General features: G+C 38.3%; 1 protein-coding gene across 4 annotated transcripts in view; it reads right to left on the bottom strand.

Annotated features, from left to right (window-relative positions):
• Positions 1-309: 309 nt before the first annotated feature.
• Positions 310-24,704, bottom strand: part of LOC132581593 (protoheme IX farnesyltransferase, mitochondrial) — a 232,807-nt gene continuing 208,412 nt past the window's right edge. For all 4 annotated transcript variants that reach the window (XM_060252913.1, XM_060252915.1, XM_060252914.1 and 1 more), the window contains exons 6-7: positions 14,885-15,117; positions 310-904 (exon numbers count right to left, since the gene is read on the bottom strand). In XM_060252913.1, the coding sequence (XP_060108896.1) occupies positions 510-904; positions 14,885-15,117 (628 nt within the window). In that variant the 3' untranslated portion in view covers positions 310-509. The remainder of the gene's footprint in view (positions 905-14,884; positions 15,118-24,704) is intronic.

Raw genomic sequence — 24,704 nt, 5'->3', positions numbered from 1 at the left:
ACTTTCATGGCAGAAAAAGATAATTGTACTTTTTAGCTGCTTCCCTAATTTTAAACATAAGACTGCAAAATTTAATGTACACTTAAAATCATAATCAACCACCTTTGGCTATATTTTATAGTGATTATTATAGTTAACCAACTGCTCCTATACTTGTCCCCATGGGAGAAAGGAAGTTACGATGAGGATATAAGATTACTTATTCAGTTAAAAAAGCCATCAAGAAGCAATGTGGGTCTTAACAATTATTCAATGTGCAGCAATTGACAAGGCATTTACACAACACTAATCACATCCAAGAGCCATAAGTGTGTCTCAAACAACATCCTTTAATCTGAGATCAATCATTGCGCACAACAGATTTTCTGAACATGTTCTCTGAGCTGTGCTGGCATAAACTTCCCCACTCTGTATGATTACTGATATAACACTCATTTGAATAAGAGGTTCTGAAGCCAGTTTTCACAAAAAGCAACATTACTTTTTCAACACAACATTGTGCTCTCAGTTCACGTTTCGTTGTCCTTCACATACAAAGATTTCTTGCATGTTAGCATCAGCAAGAGGAGCAGTGGCAAGTGCCAGAGGCTGCAAAAAAATAACTTCCTGGAACTGCTGCGGTCAGCATCCCTGTGGAAACGAAAGCCAAGGTAGGAAATGTACATATTGATGGGAAGAGAAATTATGGGAAAAGTCCATGTAGTGACATTAAGGATGGGAGCCACTGAGGAAAGTCCAATTAAGGCAAAACAATTACGCAGAGCCACCCGCCTGCACATTGCCGGGTGAGTGAGAGACATCATGCAGTAGCCACCTCTGGAATAATCTTCACGAAGGCTCCAACTCAGTGCATTGAAATGAGGGAACTGCCATGAGTACAGGATCCCTCCGAGGACCAATGCGCCTGTAGAAAAAGAAATTGGACATTACAAAGCTGACCACCAAACTGAAAATTCAGACAATAGCTGAAGTTTCTTTCTGTTTTCTTTATGCACCCAGTAAATCACTCAGTCATTTAGAAGTCTCATTAATATTATCAGCTTGCTACAAGGCAGTGATAGGTATACATGATGAAGCTGGAAAAAAGAAAAGAAGATTGGATTTATACCGCACCCCCTTCACTACCCAAAGGAGTCTCAGAGCAGCTTACAATCTCCTTTCCCTTCCCTTCCCTTCCCTACAACAGACACATTGTGACTGTGAGGCAGGTCGGGCTGAGAGAGCTTCCAAGAACTGCTCGTGAGCAGAACAACTCTGAGAGACTTGTGACAGACCCAAGGTCACTCCAGCAGCTGCATGTGAAGGAGTAGGGAATCAAACCTGGTTCTCCCAGATAAGAGTCCACACACTTAACCACTACACCAAACTGGCTCTCTTTCTTTGATTGATTTGGTTCTTCATACAAGCTCCAGATAACACCTTTAGGCATGAGGCTTACTAAATGTCAAGCTGTTTGTGCTACATAGGTTGAAATCTAGACATATGGGGTCTGACAAAGCTTTGATTTTTGTAGCATGCTTGTGGAGTAAGAAAATCTGTAAGCAATAGTTGCAAAGCTCTCTGAAACCAGAAGGTATACATGGAACTTCTAGTGGCTGCAGAGATGTTTCTGAACTGCTTGTTAACTTCAGGTGCTCTAGTCCCATTCCGGAAAACACCCTCCCTCATTTAATCCCATCCTTCATCTACAATCTCTCTCTCTCTCTCTAGTTTTCAAAAGTTTTATTAATTTCAAAAAGATTGAGGGTAGGGAATAGAGGGAGTAGAAAACACAATACATTTTGACCTTGTTCTGTATAAACATACTTTCAAAAAGTACAAGCTTCTACAATACTTTCTTTACGTGAATTGTCCCATATTATTATGTCTAAACTAAACACCATCCACATTTTAAAATTTTATAGCATGTCTATTGTTAAAATTGTCTATTCGTTTTGACAATTCTAGTAAAGGAAAAAGAAAAAAAAGGAGAAATAAGTTCACACAAGAGAATCTTAAGAGTCTTGAATGTCTAACCAAGCATAAAATTTCATCCAATATTTTCTTGCTTCTTCTTTAGATTTCCCAGTCAACAGTTGGGATAGAAAGTCCAGCTCAGCTGTTTCCAGAATTTTCCCCATCATTCTTGTGGGAATTTCCTGAGATTTCCATCTCTGCACCAGGAGAATCCTAGCTGCTGTGTTAAAATGTGCCAACAAATGTCTCATTTCTTTGGGATATTCCTCAGGAAATATGTTCAATAAAAATAGTTCTGGTTTGAAATGAATCTGAGTCTTCATAATCTTCTGTAAGATTTCATGCACCATTTTCCAATAACCCTTCACCATCTCACATGTCCACCACATATGGTAAAAAGAACCAATCTGTTTAGTGCATTTCCAACATTTGTTAGACATATTAGTATAAATCTTGTTTAAAACAATTTTATTTAGTAACATATGGTAACAATATCTATTTCTTGCATCATTTATAACTTATTTTTATGTATCCCATATATTACTTTCTAACCACCTCTCCCCCCATTACTTGACCCCCGCCGGTGTTATTTACTTAAAATACTAATATTTAAAGGTACCCTTAACTAATAAAAACGAAGATTAATATTCTTCTTTCTTCTAAGACTTAATCATTATCAAATATTGTCCAGCGTCCTTTTATTTTCCACTCTTTTTCTACATATCTTCTAAACTTTTTCCACTCCATCTTAAAAACTTCTAAGTCATAGTCTCTTAAAATGTTTGTTAATTTGTCAATTTCACTCCATGTCATAACTTTTACAATCCAATCCCATTTTTCTGGAATTTTTTCTTGCTTCCACAACTGCGCATACAATGTCCTAGCAGCTGAAAGCAAGTGCCAAATTATAGTTCTATCTTCTTTTGGAAATTTTTCCATTTGTAATCCCAACAGAAAAGTCTCTGCAAATTTCTTAAATTCGTATCCCAAGATCCTAGAAATTTCTTGTTGAATCATCTGCCAATACTTTGTTGCTCTTTCACAAGTCCACCACATATGGTAGAAAGAACCTTCATGTTTTTTACATTTCCAACATCTATCTGGCATCTTATTATTCATCTTTGCCAACTTTTTAGGAGTCATATACCATCTATACATCATTTTAAAACAGTTCTCTTTAATACTATAACACGTCGAAAGCTTTATAGAATTCTTCCACAAATATTCCCAAATTACCATCTGTATTTCTTTATTTACGTCAATTGCCCACTTTATCATTTGAGATTTCACTACTTCATCTTCTGTAAACCATTTTAGAAGTAATTTATATAGTTTTGAAATTAATTTTTTATTATCTCCAAGCAGAACTCTTTCCATTTCTGTTTGCTCTTTTCTTATTCCTTCAGTTTTAATATCCTTTTCCACCAAGCTCTTTATTTGCTGCATTTGAAACCAATCATATGTATTATTCAGTTCTTCAGCAGTTTTCAATTCTATTTTGTCACTTTGTATTTTTAATAGTTGGTTGTATGACAAACACTTTTCTTCACCCATCTCAGCTGTTATTTTTATTACTTCTGCTGGCACTATCCATAACGGCATTCTCTCATCCCCATATTTCTTATATTTCATCCATGTATTTAACAGGTTGTTTCTTATATAATGGTGAGAAAAAAACCCATCCATCTTTCCCCCCCATAATACATATAAGCGTGCCAGCCAAATTTATTTCCATGACCTTCCAACGCTAAGAGTTTTTGTTTAACAGCATCATCCATTCTTTTATCCACACTAAACAAACTGCTTCATGATATAGTTTTAAGTCTGGTAGTTGAAATCCACCTCTCTCTTTTGCATCTGTTAAAATTTTCATTTTAATTCTTGGTTTCTTCTCAGCCCACACAAATTCTGATTTTTTTCTTTGCCATCTATTAAATTGTTTACTATCTTTCACAATTGGAATAGTTTGAAACAAATACATTATTCTTGGTAGAATATTCATTTTAATTGCAACTATTCTGCCCAGCAATGACAAATTAAGTTTATTCCATTTTATCATATCTTCATCCATTTTATGCCATAGCTTTTCATAATTGTTTTTAAACAAATCAGTATTCTTCATTGTTATCTCCACACCCAGATATTTTACCTTAGAGATAATTTCACAACCTGTTAGCTTCTGCAATTCCTTTTGTTGATTTACTTGTATATTTTTACATTGAAGTTTTGATTTTTATTTATTAATATAAAGTCCCGCCAATTCTCCATATTCTTGTATTTTAGCTAACAACAAAGGTGTTACTTGTATGGAATTTTCATTTATAAACATTATATCATCTGCAAATGTTCTATATTTATAAGTAAATCCTTTTACTTTTAATCCTTCTATTTCTTTATCTTCTTGGATTTGTATCAGTAAGATTTCAAGAGTCATTATAAACAACAGTGGGGAAAGCGGACAGCCTTGTCTTGTACCTTTGCTAATTATCATATCTTCTGTAAGATCTGCATTTATACATAGCCTTGCACGTTGTTCAGTATAAATTCTTTGTGTTCTTCAAAAAATCTACGCAGTTCCTGTGTGTTTGTAATTGTAATCCTTCTTCCTTGAAGTTCAAAACTCAAACCTTCAGGTATTATCCATCTGTACCTCATTTCATTGTCCCATAATTTTTCTGTCAATTTCTTATATGCTCTTCTGTCATTTATCACTTGTCTTGGCAACTCCTTCATAATTCTTACTCTGCTGCCTCCCACTATCAATGTCTTTTCAAAGTTTTTATTCATGATCTTTCCCACCATTTCTTTTGTCATATATCTTATAACCACATCTCTTAGTAGATTATATTTTTTGGCATAAAGTGAGTTCACGCTATACATATAGTCATACAAATTTCTAGTCCCTTCAAGATCTTTCTCCAAAAATTCCGCAATTATTTTTATTATATATTCTTTCAAATCCGTTTCTTCATCCTCAGGTACTCCTCTCAGACGGATCTGGGTCTCCATCAATTTGCAGTCATGAATTTCCACTTTTTTCTTGTATTTTTAACAAGGTGGAATCATGTAGTTTCACTCTCCCTTCCACCTCTTGCACTTTCTTTGCTGTTACCAGTCTCATTTCTGAGATCTTCTATATCTTTTTTTTAGCTCTTCAATATCTTTTCTAATTTCTTTTTTGGAAGCAGTTATCATCTCCTTCATCCCTTTCATTATCTTGGCTTCCTTTGCATCTAATTGGTCCTGCATTTTCTCCAATGAAGCAGTCCTTGCTCGGGTTTGCTTGTGGTCTGACATGTAAAAACACCGAAAATTTTGACCTCACTAAATAAAATTTCAACTATCAGGTTTAAAAGAGTGAAGCTTGCTTTCTTCAATAAGCCTAATTTCGCTGTCCTCAGAGCCTCCTGGGCTCAGATATTAATTTTTAAAGTTTTTATTTTCTCCGAAATGGTGGTTGTGACTTTCTGCCTCACTTTAAAAATGTTTTTTTTTTCTCTAGAGATACCTCATTAGCGGTATCGACCTCTTTCCCTTCCTTTGAACTGCCAGTTTATTGAAATGTAAAAATAACCCATAAGCCATTGGCAATTGAAAGCCGACTTACTTGCATTGTGGAGTTGTCATGCTTGAGACAGAGGGGTGATAGATCAAAAGCTTATTGAAGAGAAGAAAAGCAAGCGATCAGGTGTTCACCTCTTGCTGCTGTAATGGTGATCACGATGGGGAGAGCTTCAGGGCATACAGAAAGAACAGGAGCAACTGCCGTTTTGCCCCTGTCTTGATGTAAAAGCCCCATGCCGAAAAGAGACCCCTCCAGGGCCTCTTTGGGGGTGTCACATCCGTGACACCCCTCCCCCTGCCTAAATCAGGGGGGCCGCAAGCAGGAGAGCTCGCGGACACGACTGAGAGCAAGATGACGTAGTTCGAAAACTCCAATATTTGTTAGTTTTTCTACAGGACCACCACATTTGGTAAAATGCACCATCTATCTTCTTATACTGCCAATGTAGTCCTTTATAGTTTTTTATCCATCTTCTCAATGTCTTTGGGCGTGATATACCAGCGCAAGAACATTTTGTACCAATTTTATCTTAGTGCTTTTCCCATTGTTGAAATGGGATCTCCTTCCCAAAGTTTTGCAATCATTTCACATGCATGTCTTAACTTGTTCTGTTTTGGTATCATATTGCAGAAAGAGTTTGTAAATATGTCTTAGAAGATGTTCTTTGAAGAGATTTTGAAGTCTAAGTTTTGACATTACTGGCCTGTACTTAGAACTGTTTGTGGTTGTTTTCTTCTATCTTTGTACAGTACAAGCTGGCTCTTCTTAGTAAAAAGATTCTGAAACAAATTACTCCACTTCAGTACAGATGACTGAGATTAGACAATTTGCCTCTGCATAAAACACTACTAGCAGTTATATAACTGTAGTTTTAACTGGTCCATATTCAACATGGAAAATAAAAAATAGAATTCAACCTTATCTCTGCCTGAATAGTTTGGTGAATCTCTATAATCTGAATATACTCACCAAAAGAACTCACCCACCCCAACCCCCAGACCAAGCAAATTTACATCTTTCTCCTACCTGCCCAGTATGAATTAAATAAGATACAGTTGCAATAGGTGTACAGATATATTAAAACTTCCAAATAAAATTTGTGGTGCTTTCGATACTATATGGGCAAATATTATCAAATGTGCTTTGCATACAACAACATGATTGCAAAAATTGTCATAGAAGAAATGAAGGGATCTGAGACATTAAAGGCCTGTCAAAATAATTCAGTTTTACAGGCCCTGTGGAATTGGGAGAGATCTGAGACAAAATGTCTCAGATCTCTCTCAATTCCACAGGGCCTGTAAAACTGAATTATTTTGACAGGCCTTTAATACCTAAATGGGAGAGGATTGCCACTCCACACTGCCACTCTACACCATATGATCACTGTTAGAAGAAAGTAAGTTAAGATCCTGCCTATACTGAAATTTTGAGTAGCACCATGAAATATATTTTAATTGTTAATTTTGCTGTTTTAAAGTTCTAACCTTAAATTGTGCTTTGGTTGATTGTTAGCCACCCTGAGTCTACTTGCAGAGAGGGCGGGATAGAAAACCAATGTAATAAATAAATAAATACATTTTGGGGTATAATTAATGATGCACAGAAATGGATTTCTGAATTCAAACCACAGATTATTAAAATTGGAATTGGATGTAAAAAATCAGTTGCATCCTTTTAAATAACCTGATTTTAAAAAATGTTAACTGAGTTTAAAACAAACATATTCAAGTCTATACTCATAAAATCCAATTTATGATACTCTTATGAAGCATGGTGGACACATATTCCACCCAAAGTAAAGTACTTTGAAATTCTATTAATTTAAATGGGAGGAATTTGAGGTCTCTGAAATCACTGGCACTTAAAACTGTTAAAGTTTGGCTGCCCACAAGTTTGCAGAAGATTCTGGTTTTAAGATATTATGACATCTATTTTTCAAGGTAAACAATGAACCTGGGTGAAAGTCTTACTTCTAAACTCAAGAACTATAATAATTTGGTATATATCGTATTTAATTATTGTTCAAATTACAAATATCAGAATAGCATGAGTTTTCCAAGGAATTAAGTTTACTCCCTCCATAACTGCCAGCCCTTGCTTCTCATAATTTAGCTCTTCAAAAGACAATTAACTTGTTTAGCATTTTTAATGCATCCAGGGAACCAAAACAGAAATCCTTAAATTACAATGTTCCCCAAACTAAACAAGAATTTTGTAGTGCAAAAGGCACGTGATTTGCAAGGCCAGAGGTAAGGGATTATGCTCTTGGGTAATAAATAGACATATATTTTATTTGCCAGAGCAACCAATTTGTATGCATGCTTGTTTGGGAAACATAAGAATTAGAAGTTGGACATGATTTAAATCCCTCCACACTAGCTGCAATAAGTATGACATCCGGACCAGAAGTAGGAGTCACAGTGAAGTGTAGAGAACAGCTGCTTTTTAGACAGCACTACTTTGCCATGCCTTTCATTCACCCCTCTAACCCTGGCATCTGAAGGAAAGAGAGAGGTGATGTCTCACAAGTTTTCTGATGGGGAGTTCCAGGCATGAGCAAGGAAGAAAGGGTGCTCCAGCAACCCATCAATTCGTTTTTAACTTGCCCAAGGTGGCCTACATGGTTTTTCCTAACTCTATATATTTTAGTAACCACTTTGTAAGGTACGTTAAGCTACAAAAGAGAGGGTAACTGGACCAAGGCCACCCACTGAATTTCATTCATTGTAGAGCTGGAATTCAAAAGACTTTTTGACAGTGGGGATGGTATAAGCTGCAGCACTGGGTGTCATGGGGAGGGATATATTGGGGACAAAAAAAGCAGAGAGAAAAGAGGGAGGGAAGGAGTCTGTGAAGGATTTTTAGTTGATGCTACATATGGAAGTGGTGAGGAAGTCTGTACAGGTATTTTACAGAAGGTATCATATGGTTTGAGCAATGAGAAAAAGTAAATGATTTGGGTAGTATAGTTCTGAATTGAAATTAGAAGTGGAGCAATCAAGGGGTAGGTTGTGAATCAGAGGCCGTTTTCGCACTCACGTTTTACTGGCGCCACGACCCTCCTCACGCCGGCGAATCTGCATGGATTTCGCACCAGAAGCGCTGGCGCACCCAGAAGCGCCGGCTACTTCCGTCGCTAAGCCAGCGCAAACGGAAATCGCAAAGATGCAGGAAAACGTTTGCGCTGGTTTAGCGACGGAAGTAGCTGGCGCTTCTGGATGCGCCGGCGCTTCTGGTGCGAAATCCATGCAGATTCGCCGGCGTGAGGAGGGTCGTGGCGCCAGTAAAACGTGAGTGCGAAAACACCCAGAGTTTTCAGTGCAGGAGTGAAAAGGAGTAGCTGTAGTTTTGCAAAGGAAGAATTCAAACAGCTTGCTTGTGCTATGATTCTGTAAGGTTACTGCACTTTTTTTGTATTTTTATGTGTGTGCGCGCACCTGGAAGACATAGCGACCTCTGGTGACTGACTCTACTAGGGGCATGGAGGATATTCAGAGAGATGGCTGAATAAAGCCTGCCCCTGCCTCTGGTTACTGCACTTTCAATGAGATATTGTTTTCAGTTTCTTCAACCCAGCACACTGACCTTTCCCAAGTCAACTCACCTTTCCTGCAACTACTCTGGTGACCCCTACTGGCTAGACGGACACATAGATTCAGGAGGTGGGATGAACTGAATAGCTGTTCTGCAGGTGTAGTTGAATATTCTTTATTTGGAAGATGAACGCAGTAGAAGCTTAACACAGCTGTGTACAATGCACAGATAACAATAAATTTATTGAGTGGGCTTTGACTTTGATTGCATCAGTCCCTTAGGTGTCCCAATGGCAAAATTACTATTACTTTTGTTTGCAGAAGAAAGCAGGTATAATCGACTGACTTTTGTCTTATTACAGTGAAGTCAGCTGCCAGCTAACACTGCCCATCTGCCTTCGTATTCACTGCATGGAGAAAGGCAGTCTTCTGCTTTCATAGGATCATAGAGTTGGAAGGGACCTCCAGGCTCATCCAGTTTGCTAGCATGTCAATAAATATATTTCTGCCTTCCCTTCAAACTAAACGAGAGGCTTCTTGGGGTCAGCACTTTCAAGGCTTTGTTAAAGTCCATCCCAAGTCCTGTCTTTCCACAGTCAGAATTTATTCCAGGCAAATTGGATCTATGCTTTTTCTCTGAAACCACTCGGCTGCTGATTTTGCCAGCAGCCTGTTAAAAACATGAACTTGTTAATTTAAAAAATCATTTGCAGGAAACAGGATCCAAGATCAGTGCCATTTATTCTGAACAAAGTGAGGTTTTCTCTTTTCTATGCTACTGCAAGGCAGACAATCGTCTTTTTCCTTCCCCTTGCTGTTTTGTCACGAAATCCATCCATCTGCCAAGTGTCACTTGCTGATAAGGACTGCCCAGTTTTAAATCCCTGTTTGTAAACAGACATTGGCTCACATAATTAATGTCAACTACACAACCCAATTTGACTTACAAAGTCAAGGCAATTTGAAAATCAGCCTCTGCATGATTACCATTGGTACACACAGAGGCAGCCTACAAATTCCATAGCCCCAGGAATTATTTAAATGTTCAGAAAATGAATGAAAATCAGGACAAGATGTTTTCAGGAAAACAGAAAGCAGAATTGGGATATCTGAGATAAACTAAATAGACTTTTGAGATAAACATTCTTGGGAGAAGTGACAGGGATGGCTTCAGGCCATGTTGGTTACCTTTGCAAGGCTGTTATCTATTCTGCCACCACCACCTATGTGGAGTAAATCCCTTGGACTGATAAAGCACATTATGGCAAAGACCTGTACATGTCACTTCTAGCAAAGTGGGTAGTTTGAATTGGATATATTCTTAAGGCATGGTGCTGCCATGTTCTGCAGTTCCGAGAGTATATTTCAGATGTTTGGAACTAACCACCATTCAGCAAGGATATCAGTATCTGCTGCCTACATGTGGAAATGCAGTTATGGTAAAAGAGACTCCTGGGTTATACTGGCAACACCTACTGCACTCCCCCACCCTTTACAGTATTAACCCCAATCCTTTGAATTGTTTACAGGAGGTAGCTGCTGGCTTCAAATAATTAAGAAATCTGGCTACAGCAGCTTACAAAAAAAGGCAAAATAAGCAGAGAGAGATTAGGAACATGGCACAGGTACATTTAAACCCCCTCCCCATGCAAGTTCATGCAAATCACCCCATCTGTAAAATCCTGATCTTCCAAATTTAGCACTCACGAAGCCTCCAAGCCAACCTTTCTTCCTCAATGGAACCACAACCCCCAAAATCCCCAACATGGCAACTGCAGGCACCATGGTGCCTAGTAAAGTATTTCCTGCTGTCCACTTTATTCTCCTTCTTCATAGCATCTCTTTCTCAAAACAAAGAGCCCATCTTGACTTTCTACCCACTCACCAGAGCAGGGAGTGCATCAGAAGAGACCAAAATGTATCACATGTATGTCTTCATTTGGAAACAGCAGCTTCCATTATAGGAAACACCCCAACATTTTGTGACTGCCCCCCCAACTCCCAAGTCAGCCACTCTGAGATGGCATCTACTGATTGCAAAAATTCAAAAAGTGCCCAGAAGATTTTGGAGCTCTGTATCATATAATCTTAGGCACACTACTATATTTTCCTCAGTTGTCACCCCCCTTCACTATGAGGACAATGAAGAAAGCTAATGGGAAGAAAGTTGAAATGTGGTGTTGGAGGCGAGTTTTACAGATATTGTGGACTGCCAAAAAGACAAGTGAATTCTAGCTCAAATCAAGACGGAACTCTTCCTAGATGCTGAAATGACTCTACTATCTAACTTTGGTCACATGATGAGAAGAGAAGAAAAGACAAGATTGCTGGGAAAAGTTGAAGGCAGCAGGGAAAGAGGGAGATCCAAGAGGAGAGGTCAAGGAAGCCACGACCCTCACTTTGCAACACCTCAGCAAAGCTGTTAAACAATGTGACATTTGGGAGGATATTAATTCATGTGTATATCCACAAAAATGATGTTCTGGCAAAAATGACTGAATTAGAATACAATTTTCAACTGTGCACTCCATAGTTGCACTCCTTTCAGCAGTCACAATTCACAAAAGCCTTCAAATTTCTAAATAGCCTGAAACAGCTTTTATTTTAAAAGTATAATTCTAGAGAAGTGCTGGGGTTTTTTTTGACAAAAAAGTCTCCAATTATATTGTTCCCAGGTTTAAAAGAAAAAAATACATGATGAAACACTGGCAGAGTTAAGGAGGGAAAAATAACCAAAGCAACAATCACACGGACTGTCAGGATTTATATAAACAAAATACAGACTCTTGGAAAGGGAAGCTCTCTGTACTTCGACTGGAACATGAATTTCTTTCTTAGGCTTGGAAACTGCTGAGACAGCTGAATTCTGGACACAGGTCACACAAACTTGATGTTATGGTTTGAATGAGTGCTTACAACACAACAGTGATGAACTACCACATAGGAGTGTTGCTGCGGTGCTTCTTACAACCACCACAGGTAATAAAAGTGATGGCTTTTGATCCTGTTGGTTTAAGCCTAACCAAGCTTCTCCAACAATAGGCTCTTCCGATTGGCTTTCGCTGAAGAAGAAGGAAATTGCTAAGAAAAACTGCCATCATAAAAGCAAATATAGCATTAGTACTTTTATTAATTAACTTTTAAAATTTAATCTGAATTTTAATTAAACTGTTTAAATGTAATTTTAGTTATTCCTGTATGATTGAAGCTTGAATTGTGCTGTTAGCCGCCCTGAGCCTGCTCTAGCGGGGAGGGCGGGATACAAATAAAATTTGTTGTTGTTGTTGTTGTTGTCATATTTTAGAAGGCACTCTCCAATAAAATGCAAACACAGCAGACCAATGAAATCTTGGGTAGCCTTCTTAAGATTTCTGTCTCCCCAATTTCAATTTAATTTAATTTAATTTATTATGGTCAATTGACCAGCAATAACAACATACAAAATCTCAATTTCACATTCTTTGTTGCTCTTCTATTGGGTAGTCTGTCTTTTTCTTTTTAACAAGGTGAAAATGTATTTCCATACTATATACCTAAAGCCAGGTTACATCTGCTAATTAATTAAAGAAGTCCAATATATTCCAGAATGTTGGGGTTTGTTTAAATTAAAGGCTTAGAGTTTGCATAGATGAGTCAGAGACGATTACTTATCAAAAGAAATAAAGTTTACTAGCATAAAGGATCAGGAAAAGGTACTTGGGAGTAAAAGAAATAAAACTTAGCTCACTAGCTTGGTAAACTACATCTCTTCGGTTACATGGCTAATTTATGAGTCTTTGTCTCCTGGCTTCTTCTTCCCAGAAAGCAATTTTGGGAACAGGAAACCAGGCAATTGATCTTGCATACGAGATCAAAGCTTTTCACACCTAGGTACTTTCTGACCAATGCAATGTTTACATCTTTCCTGGGTTTGGAACGGAGACATCCTAAATGGATCCAAGTTACAGTACATCACATTAGTCTTTTAGGTAAAAACAAACAGTTAACTCTATAATGTCTGAAATGTGTATAGCTCGCTTTCCAACACAGAATCATGGGTCATTGAAAGTGTTCGTGCTATGTCTAAAAACTAATCAACATGCTGTAAGAATAAAGGAATCTGTGCTATCAGCTAAGGGGCAGGGAAAATAAAATCTACATTTTTAAAAGCAGGCAGTTAAACTGTCTTGTACTAAATAAATATTTTGTGCTAGTTTCTGGCATGTGCAGAGATACTTACTGGGCTTTTATGCCAAAGCCACAACAACATTCAGATTTTTCACTGAGGGAACCCAAACTCCACAGGCAGAGTGATCTAAAGCTAGTGCTGTTGTTGTTGGACCTGTCAGCCATCAGTTACTGACCCACTACCTCGCTGACGCTGGGATTACAGTGGCGCTCTTCTTTTCTCCAGGGTCGGGACAAAGGGTGGTGATAGGGGAGCAGTCATCCCTCAGACGCATGCTACAAGGAGCTGTTCTCTCCCCAATGTTGTTTAACATCTACATGCGCCCCTTGCCCAGATCGCTTGGAAGTATGGGCTGGGATGCCATCAGTATGCAGATGGCACCCAGCTCTATCTGTTGGTGGGTAGCTGGTCTGATTGCGCCCCAGAAAATCTGGATCTGGCACTCCCAGCTGTGGCAGGATGGCACTTTTGATGGGGCACCACTTGTGTTGGTGTCAAAGGTTAAGAGCTTAGGTGTGCTTCTGGATCCCACTCTAACGATGGAGGTCCAGGTAGCAGCCACTACCAAATCAGACTTTTACCATCTTTGGCTAATAAGGCAGTTGGTTCTCTGCCTCAAACGCAGTGACAGCAACAGTGATCCATGCTATGGTCACCTCAAGACTAGATTACTGTAATGTCCTCTACATGGGGCTGCCCTTGTTTCAAATCTGGAGGCTTCAACTGGTGCAGAATGCTGCAGCCAGGTTGTTATTGGAACTCCCCTTTTGGGAGCACATTTAGTGTGTGCTGAAAGCACTCCACTGCTTATCTGTTGCATACCAAATTCGTTTCAAGGTGCTGGTTCTCACCTTTGAAGCCCTACATGACCAGGGAGCTGTATACCTTTGGGACTGCCTTTCCCCACATGTTCCCCAGAGAGTACTATGGTCAGAGTCCCACAACCTTCTCTTGACCCCCGGGCCTAAGGAGGCCAGGCTAAATACAACCAGAGCTAGGTCCTTCTATGTTGCCGCTGCACACTGGTGGAATGAGCTTCCTGAGGAAATTAAAGCTCTGTGGAATCTTCTTCAATTTTGCAGGGCCTGTAAGACAGTGCTCTTCCACCAAGCTTTTGATTGTTGAGACTGGAGACTGTTGCTTTGAATAAAATTAGCTGGCCACCTTGAAGCACGGACCTGGATCCTATGTCTATCTGGAACATCCAGATGTAACCATTATGAAGATATGAAACAGATCTGCTGTACTCTGCCACCATTAAATACATTAATATTGTTATCAATATAGCACCTGTATTATTTTAATGGTTTTACTTAATTGTTGCCTATTGGCCTGTAAGTTGCCCTAAGCCTGCTCTGATGGGGAGGGTGAGATATAAACCTAATAAATGAATAAAAGAAGAAAGGAAAGACTTGAGATTCAGAAACTATGTGCAGCAGCCAAGATGAAGGCATCAGTCAATCAAGGAGAGCAACATGCAATATAATCTGGAAGGTGCAGATTCTAGTTAGCTTGAGCAATACTTTTAAAAATCTGTTTGCAAGGAAGAGAAACAGACTACCTTTCTCCCATACAGTAACCTTCATGAGAACAAAACCCAGAAAGACTCTTGTCCCTCTTTAACCTTGCAGTCCAATAGTCTTGCATTGGTTTCCTCACCTGCATCCAGACAACCTGTTGCTGCTGTCCAGCCCATGATGGGGGGAATGGCACCAACCACGGCTCCCACCCAGGTGTTGACAATGCTAATTCTTTTCAGTACAGTGTAACAGCAGGTGTACAGAACAATGTTGAAGGCTCCCAAGGCCCCAGTAAGAGGATTCACTCCCAAAGTCAGCAGGACAAGACCTGGAACTGCACAGGAGACAGCAAAGGAGACTGCAAACAGAGGGCTGTGGAAAAGCAGAGAAAATAACAGGCATTAGCAAAAGTCCTCAAGCTAGTTTCTTCTACAGTCACCTGCTCTTACCTCTAAGCTTTTCTAAGAAAAAAGTGAACAAAGTAAATCTTAAAACAGGTAACAATGACAATGAAAAATTTCACATGCAAATATATACAGCTGCGGGTAGAGAATAATCACCAGACTAAGCCAACAGATGACGAAAATCTATTAAAATGATTTTTACCCCACACTAACCCCCTCCCCCAACAAAAATCCCTGAAGTGGTGTTCAAAGATGAAAAAGAAATATAGACTAAAACACTGCAACAGTACCTTCTAATAAAAACAACATCACTCTAAAAAGTCCGAGCAAGAAAAAAAGAGATTTCTTATCTGTAAGTGATGATCTTTGAGTGTTCGTCTGTGCAGCCACACCTATGGGATAAGGTGCCTGCGCCAGCTCTGGCCAGTAAACGTATAAGCTCAGCAAAAGGATTTTTATGTCCTTCCCTTGTGTTATGTGTAGGGACTCCCACTGTGCATGCTCTCAGGGTTGGGAGGGATATCCCGTCAGTTCCTTCTGACCACTGTACAACCCCCAGATTCGGCATCCAGAGGACTGAGAGCAGAGGGGAAGTCTTGGTGGGTGGTGTGAATGCACAGGTGACCACTCAAAGAGCATCAGTTACAGGTAAGCAACCTGTTTATCTTCATTATGGTCTCTGTGCATTCAACCTATGGGAAAGTAGCAAACTCTGGCCTACCTAAAGGAAGGTGCTGGCAGCTACTCAGTTGCAGGCAGATTTAGGTTTAAGTTTTATTAAATTTATACCCCGCCCTCCCCGCTGAGGCAGGCTCAGGGCAGCTTACAGCAATCATCATTGCAGGATGGATCATCCCAGTTGTTGCTCATAAATATCTAGGGCATAGTACTTCATAAAGGCATCATGTGCTACCCAGATGTCTTGTAGAGGAATTCCTCTGAGAAGGGATTCCTCTGAGCTCACCCACACATCAGGAAGGCTGTCCTCCATCCTAGAAGCTGAGGGTTACATGTTGCCATGAGTTCAGAGGGCTTCCCTATTAGTTTGCAAAGAACTAAAATAAGCCCCAGGTGGGAACTGGGTGTCTGAATGAGCAAGATGTAAGCATATCATTCCCTTCAGAAATGGTCAAAGATGAAGTAACTGTCAATTCTATGATGGTATGCTGATATGGCTGCTAGGTGGACTGCGGTTTCATTGGTTTCACCCTTCGTCAGTCTCTGGTAGCAGAGACTTGAGCATGTACATGTTGATCCGTAATTGAATTCTTTGTACTGTGGCTCCAGTAAAAACAGCATTGAGAGAAGACTGACGAAGGGTGAAACCAACAAAACCGTAGGAAATTCAGGAAATATGGTCTTTTGAACTCTGTGAAAAGTTGTGCAGAACAATGCCCCTGTCTCCACCCAGATTCTGAACTGCAAGCAGCGGCTGAAGGCACTGCCTCTGAGACGTGACTTTAGAAAACAGTCTGGGGGAGCATCGTGTGGGTGTTCGTTCTATTATTTGGCTGTATGGACTTATTATAAACTGTGCACTAACTGTTTATTTATACACTTTTTGTGTGAGAGTGATAATTCAACCAGTAAACAAAGATCAATGTTTACAAAGCGGTTGTGATGACAACCCTCATCTACGGCTCCGAATCGTGGGTTTTATACCGTCATCACCTGCGACTCCTTGAGCGCTTTCATCAGCGCTGCCTTCGCACCATCCTCAACATCCACTGGAGTGACTTTGTGACTGAAGTCCTCAAGAGGGCGGAGGTTACAAGCATCGAAGCAGTGCTGTTGAAGACGCAGCTGTGCTGGGCAGGGCATATTTCTAGGATGGAAAACCACCGCCTTCCCAAGATTGCTCTGTATGGCGAACTTTCCATGGCCATTGAAATAGAGGGGCACCAAAGAAGAGGTACAAGGACTCCTTGAAGAAATCCCTTGGCACCTGTCGCATCAACCATCACCAGTGGTCTGACCTAGCCTCAGATCGCAAAGCATGGAGGCACACCATCCACCAGGCTGTCTCTTCCTTTGAGAACGCACGCGTAGCTGGTCTTGAGGACAAAAGGAGATTGAGGAAGAATCGCACTGCTACAGCACCAACCCCAAATCAGACTTTTCCCTGCAGCCACTGTGGCTGGATCTGCCTGTCCCGCAATGGTCTTGTCAGCCACCAGCAAGCCTGCAGCAGACGTGGACTACTGCACCCTTCTTAAATCTTCGTTCGCGAAGTCAAGCCGAGAGAGAGAGGTTTAGAAGGATATATTGCGCATAATACACTGGTATATTGTGCTTAATACACCGGTACCTGTGCTATTGTATTACTACTGTTGTGCAACTGGCTTTTCCCAACTTTCCTTATTACTAATTTGAACACATCAAGTGCAAATATGCTCCCCAAAGAAGGTGCCCCCTCCTCCATTGTTTCCAATGGATAATAATGCACAGACAATAATAAATAAGAAACTGAATCTGGAACATATATTTCCAGACTGAATCTGGAACAAACATAAGGTTCCCTATACTATTTTTGTTGACAAACTGGCAAAATGGGATTTGGATCCCATTACTGTTAGGGAAATCTGTAACTGGTTGACATATTGCACATGAAGAGTGCTTGTGAATGATTCCTCATCCTCTTGGAGAGGAGTGACAAGTGGAGTGCCTCAAGGATCTGACCTGGGACCCATTTTGTTCAACATCTTCATAAATGATTTGGATGAAGGAACAGAGGGAATGCTTATTAAATTCGCAGACAGTAAATTGGGAGGGGTCACAAATACAGTAGAAGACAGAGACAGGATACAAGATGATCTTGACAGGCTGGAAAACTAGGCTAAAACCAATAAAATGAATTTTAACAGGGATAAATGTAAAGTTCTGCATTTAGGTAAGAAAAATTCAATGAATCATTATAGGATGGGGGAGATTTGTCTTGGTAGTAGTATGTATGAAAAGGATCTAGGGGCCTTAGTGGACCATACACTGAAGATGAGTCAGCAGTGTGATGTGGTAGCTAAAAAGACAAATTCAGTTTTGGGCTGTAACAACAGAAGTATAGTGTCCAGATCACGTGAAGTGATGGCATCACTTTACTCTGCTCTGGTTAGGCCTCACCTAGAGTATTGTGTTCAGTTTGGGGCACCACTATTTAAGAAGGTGTTTAAAAGTTTTACTAGTTTCAAAAAGTTGGGAATGGGGAATAAGAAGGAAAAAGAAATAAAGATTACAAATCAGTCTTAATCTGCATAGAGAGTATGTTCAAATAATACAAGTCTACATCTGCAATACTTTCTTAAAATACATAGATTGTCACATATTGTTATCTCTGAACTGTGCAACGTCAACATTTTAATATTTAGTGTTATAAATCTTTTTGTTAAAATAACTATTGAATTTGACATTTCCAGTAAAAGCAATCTTATAATACAGAATACAGGAAAAGGGAGATATAAGTTCACATCAGAGAATCTTAAGAGTCTTGAGTATCTAAGAAGGCATAGAATTTCAACCAATATTTTCTTGCTTCTTCCTTAGATTTCCCAGCCAACAGCTGGGATAAAAAGTCCAGCTCTACTGTTTCCAGAATTTTCCCCACCATTCTCCATTCTCGTGGGCGTTTCTTGCGATTTCCAACTCTATGCCAAGAGAATCCTGGCTGCTGTATTGCAATGTGCCAACAAATGTCTCATTTCTTTGGAATAGTCCTCAGGAAATATATTCAGTAAAAATAGTTCTGGTTTGAATTGAAACTATGTCTTCATAATCTTCTGTAGTAATTCATGAGCCATTTTCCAATAGTCCTTCACCATCTCACATGTCCACCACATATGGTAGAAAGAACCCACCTGTTTAGCACGTTTCCAGCATTTGTTAGACATATTAGTATACCTCTTACACAATTTCTGTGGAGTCATGTACCATCTATAAAATATCTTATACAGATTTTCTTTAAAAGTTACTGATCTGGTTAATTTAATATTGAACTTCCACAATCTCTCCCATTCTTCTAATGTAATACTATGACCCAAATGTTTTGCCCATTGAACCATACCATCTTTTACAACTTTGTCTTGCATCTTCATCTGTAGTAGGTATGCATATAATTTGGAGATTAGCTTTTCTTAGTTTTAAACTATTTTATTGATAACATATGGTAATAATTTCCATTAATAACTTCTTTTCATCTATCCCATATGCTTCTTTCTAATCACCCCTCCCCCCATTACTTGACCCCCGCCAGTGTTATTTACTCAAAATACTAACATTAAAAGGTACCCTTAATTCCTAAGAACTAAAATTAATATTCTTCTTTCTTCTAAAGTTTAATCATTATCAAAAATTGTCCAATGTCCTTTTACTTTCCACTTGTCTTCTACATAACTTCTAAATGTTTTCCACTCCCTTTTAAAATCTTCTAAATCATAGTCTCTTAAAGTTCTTGTTATGACTCCATGTCATAACTTTTACAACCCAATCCCATTTTTCTGGTATTTTTTCTTGCTTCCATAACTGCGCAGCTGAAAGCAAGTACCAAATTATAGTTCTATCTTCTTTTGGAAATTTTTCCATTTGTAATCCCAACAGAAAAGTCTCTGCAGCTTTCTTGAATTCATATCCCAAAATCCTAGAAATTGCTTGTTGGATCATCTGCCAATACTTTTTCGCTCTTTCACAAGTCCACCACATATGGTAGAAAGAACCTTCGTGTTTTTTATATTTCCAACATCTGTCTGGCATCTTGTTATTCATCTTTGCCAATTTTTTAGGAGTCATATACCATCTATACATCATTTTAAAACTGTTCTCTTTAATACTCTGACATGTTGAAAGTTTCATAGAGTTCTTCCATAAATATTCCCATGTATCCATCTGTATTTCGTTATTTACATTTATTGCCCATTTAATCATTTGAGATTTTACTACTTCATCTTCTGTAGATCATTTTAAAAGTAATTTATAAGTTTTTGAAATTAATTTTTCATTATCTCCAAGCAGAACTTTTTCCATTTCTGTTTGCTCTTGTCTTATTCCTTCAGTTTTAATATCATTTTCCACCAAACTCTTTATTTGTTGCATTTGAAACCAATCGTATTTGTTATTCCATTCCACAGCAGTTTTCAATTCTATTTTGCCACTTTGCATTTTTAATAGTTGATTGTATGACAGCCATTTTTCCTCACCTGTCTCAGCTGTTATTTTTATCACTTCTGCTGGCACTATCCATAATGGTTTTCTTTCATCACCATATTTATTATACTTCATCCAGGTATTCAACAAATTATTTCTTATATAATGCTGAGAGAAAAAACTATCCATCTTTTTCTTCCCATAATTTCTTCCCATAATTTATTTCCATGACCTTCCAACGCTAAAAGTTTTTTATTCAACAGTGTTTCATGATATAATCTTAAATCTGGTAATTGGAATCCTCCTCTTTCTTTAGCATCTATTAAAACTTTCATTTTAATCCTTGGTTTCTTCCCAGTCCATACAAATTCCGAAATCTTCCTTTGAAATTTGTTAAATTGTTTACTGTCTTTCACAATCGGATTAGTTTGAAACAAATACATTATTCTTGGCAAAATATTCATCTTAATTGTAGCTATTCTTCCAAGCAATGACAAGTTAAGCTTATTCCATTTTATCATATCTTCATCCATTTTACGCCATAGCTTTTCATAGTTATTTTTGAACAGGTCAATATTCTCCATTGTTATTTCCACACCCAAATATTTTACTTTAGAGGTAACTTCACATCCTGTTAATCTCTGCAACTCCTTTTGTTTGTTTACTTGTATATTTTTATATAAAATTTTGTTTTTTCTTTATTAACATAAAATCCCACCAGTTCTCCATATTCTTGTATTTTAGCTGACAACAAAGGTGTTACTTATGTAGGATTTTCATTTATAAACATATCATCTGCAAATGCTCTATATTTGTAAATAAATCCTTTAACTCTCAACTCTTCTATTTCTTTATCATCTTATATTTGCATCAATAAAATTTCAAGAGTCATTATAAACAACAAGGTGAAAGCGGACAACCTTGTGTTGTACCTTTGCTGATGATAATTTCATCTGTAAGATCTGCATTTATACATAACCTTGCATGTTGTTCAGTATATATTGCCTTTATCATTCTTAAAAAGTTTTCCCCCAACTCTATTTTCTCCATTACTGCAAACATAAAGTCCCACTTCAAATTATCAAAAGCTTTCTCTGCATCCGCAAAGAATAATGCAACTTCCTCCTCTGGATGTCTTTCATAATATCCTAAATATTTACAACAGTTCCAATATTGTCTCTTATTTGCCTTTTAGGGAGAAATCCCGCTTGGTCTTCCTTTATGAAATTTCTCAAATATTGTTTAAGTCGTTCTGCCAAAATTCTTGTATATATCTTATAGTCATTATTTAATAATGAAATTGGTCTATAGTTCTTTACATTCGTGACATCTCTATCTTCCTTAGGAATCAAAGAAATTACAGCTTCCTTCCATGTATTTGGTATTTTCCCTTTTATTCTTATCATATTCATCAATTTTTGAAGTTTCGGTACTAATTCTTCTTTTAAAAATTTTAAATTTTTTTGCCGTACATCCATTTGGCCCAGGTGCTTTTCCAATTTTCATTGCATTAATCGCTGCTTCAATTTCTATTTTTTCAATTGGATTATTCAATTTTTTTTTCATATATTCAGTTAAGGGTGCTATTTTAATCTTTTGCAAATACGTTTCCATCCTTTCCTTCTTTCCTTTAACACCTTTAAATAATTTAGCATAGTACTTGAAAAATTCTCTCTTTATTCCTTCTTGATCTACCATCTCTCTTCCATCAACCACAATTTTATTAATAATTTTACTTCCTCTCTTTTTCTTCAGTTGCCAGGCCAAATACTTTCCAGGTTTATTTGCTCCCTCAAAGGACTTCTGTTGTAATGTTTTCAAATTCCATTCCAATTCCTTATTTAACAAATGTCTCATTTGTGCTTGTAGTATTGTAATCTCCCTTATAATTTTCTTTTCCCCCGGCCTTTTCCTCATTTCCCCTTTTTTTTAATTTCATTTTGAATGTCCAACATCTGTTTTTCTTTTGCCTTTTTGTCCTTATTGTTTAATGCAATCAATATTCCTCTCATTACGGCTTTATAAGCATCCCACACCAACTGAAATTCTATATTATCTTTATCATTTATTTGGAAGAAAGCTTTAGTTTTATTTTCTAGAGATGTTACTAATTCTTTATTTTGTAGTAAATCTTCATTTAATCTCCATCTTCTCACTTTTTTAGACAATTTTGTAATCCATAATATTGGGTTATGATCTGCACCTATCTTCGGTAAGATCTCTATTTTCTTAGTTATAAGGCCGAAGTCCTTTGTATCCCATAACATGTCAATTCTAGAAAAAGTATTATGTCTTGCTGAAAAAAATGTATAATCTCATACTTCAGGATTACATTTTTTCCATATATCTTCCAGGTTTTCTTGTTTAACCAGTTCAAAGAAGGATTTTGGCAATTTTCCTTCTGTATTGTTATCCCCCCCCCTCAGATCTGACCAATGTATTCTGAGTTGTTCCATTAAACTCTCCCATAATCATGACCTGGTCATATGTCACTTCATCAAGTTGTTTTATAATGTCTTTAAAAAAAATCTTTTGAACCATTTGGTGCATAAGGTTTTTTTCGCATTTATTATTACTTCTACTACCACAAATCTCCCATCTTTATCTTTAAATATTATTTTTGGGTCCAATTCTTGTTTAATATAAAAAATCACACCCCTTTTCTTCTGTTCAGCCAATGAAAAAAATTCCAGTCTCAATTGTTTATTCCATAAAAATTTATAATCCTTTTGTTTAATATGAACTTCTTTTAAGCAAATTATATTACAGTTTTGTTTTTTAATCCAATGAAATATTGCCTTTCTTTTTTGTGGTGAATTTAGCCCATTTACATTCCAAGATAATAATTTATAATCCATGGTGTAAATTCTTTATTCTCTTCATAAAATTTACGCAGCTCCTGTGTATTTGTAATTGTAATCCTTCCTTGTAGCTCAAAGCTCAAACCTTCAGGTATTATCCATCTATACCTCATTCCATTGTCACATAGTTTTTCTGTTAATTTCTTATATGTTTTCCTGTCATTTATCACTTGTCTTGGCAATTCTTTCATCATTCTTACTCTGCTTCCTCCCACTATCAATGTCTTTTCAAAATTTTTATTCAAGATTTTCCCCACCATTTCTTTTGTCATATATCTTATAACCACATCTCTTGGTAAGTTATTTTTCTTGGCATATGATGAATTCACTCTATACATATCATCATACATATTTCTAGTCCCTTCAGGATCTTCCTCCAAGAAATCAGCGATTATTTTTATTACATGTTCTTTTAAGTCTGTCCCTTCTTCAGGTACTCCTCTCAGACGTATTTGTGTCTCCATCAATTTACAGTCATGGATTGTTATTTTTTCTTGCATTTTTAATAAGGTGGAATCCTGGACTACCTCCTGCACTTTTTTTGACACCACCACTGTTTCACTTCTAAGCTCTTCCATTTCTTTTTTAAAGTCCTCAATATCTTTTTAAAGTTTTTTTTTGCAAGCATTTATCATCTTTTCCACTCCTTTCGTCATCCTAGCTTCCATTGCTTCCAACTGATCTTGCATCTTGTCATGGGTGCTGGGGACCCTTCAGAGGAAGTTGAGTCTGATGAGGAAACTGTGCCCCTGCCACCTGCACCAGTGCCCCTGCCTCCTGCTGGAGAAGATCCCAGCCCCCCTGCCTCGCCCTCTCGGGTGGCTCGTGTGCGTGACCGCCTCCGGCAGGACCTCAGGGATCGGAGGAGGGCGGCACGCTCACAAGCAAGACGCTCCCTGAGCCCTGAGTTCTGAGAGGATTCTGGCCCTTCTAAGAGCAAGGATGCTTGAGTGGTAACAGGATCCTGGCTGCCTCCCTGAGCCAGCAATTAGCCCAAACGGGCAACAGCCAGCAGAGGGCTATATAGCTGTGGGCTTTGGGAGGAGGCTTTGTGGAAGCAACTAGTCATCTCCCTGACATTCTAGCATCCACTCCGGCTTGACTTTGGTTCCTGACTCCCTGACTTTGGCTTTGGACTTCTGGACTCCCTGACCTCGGCTTCTGGACCTCAGACCTGCGATACTTCTACAGTGATTCGGATTTGGCGCCTCGGACCCTCCTGCTTACTGGCTACAGACCTCGGACTGCCTCTGGACTTTGCCTGACCCAGCCCCAGCCGTGACACATCTTCTCCAATGACGCAGCCCTTGCACGGGTTACTTTTGACTTTGACATAAAAAAACAGCAAAAAATCTGATATCACCAAATTAAATTTCAACTATCAGGTTTGACAGATTAGAACTTGCCCTTTCAAATGAGCCTAATTTCGCCATCCTCCGACGTTCCCAGGCTCAGATATTAATTTTTTTAAAAATTTAGCCTCCCAGTAATGGCCGCCGATGTTTTTCTATGGTAATACAATCCTAGAGTAGGTCCACTTCTTCAATAATTACTTCCTGCTTTG

The sequence above is a fragment of the Heteronotia binoei genome, chromosome 13 (assembly GCF_032191835.1).
Source record: "Heteronotia binoei isolate CCM8104 ecotype False Entrance Well chromosome 13, APGP_CSIRO_Hbin_v1, whole genome shotgun sequence".
Lineage (NCBI taxonomy): Eukaryota > Metazoa > Chordata > Lepidosauria > Squamata > Gekkonidae > Heteronotia > Heteronotia binoei.
This window is presented reverse-complemented; position numbering and strand designations above follow the sequence as displayed.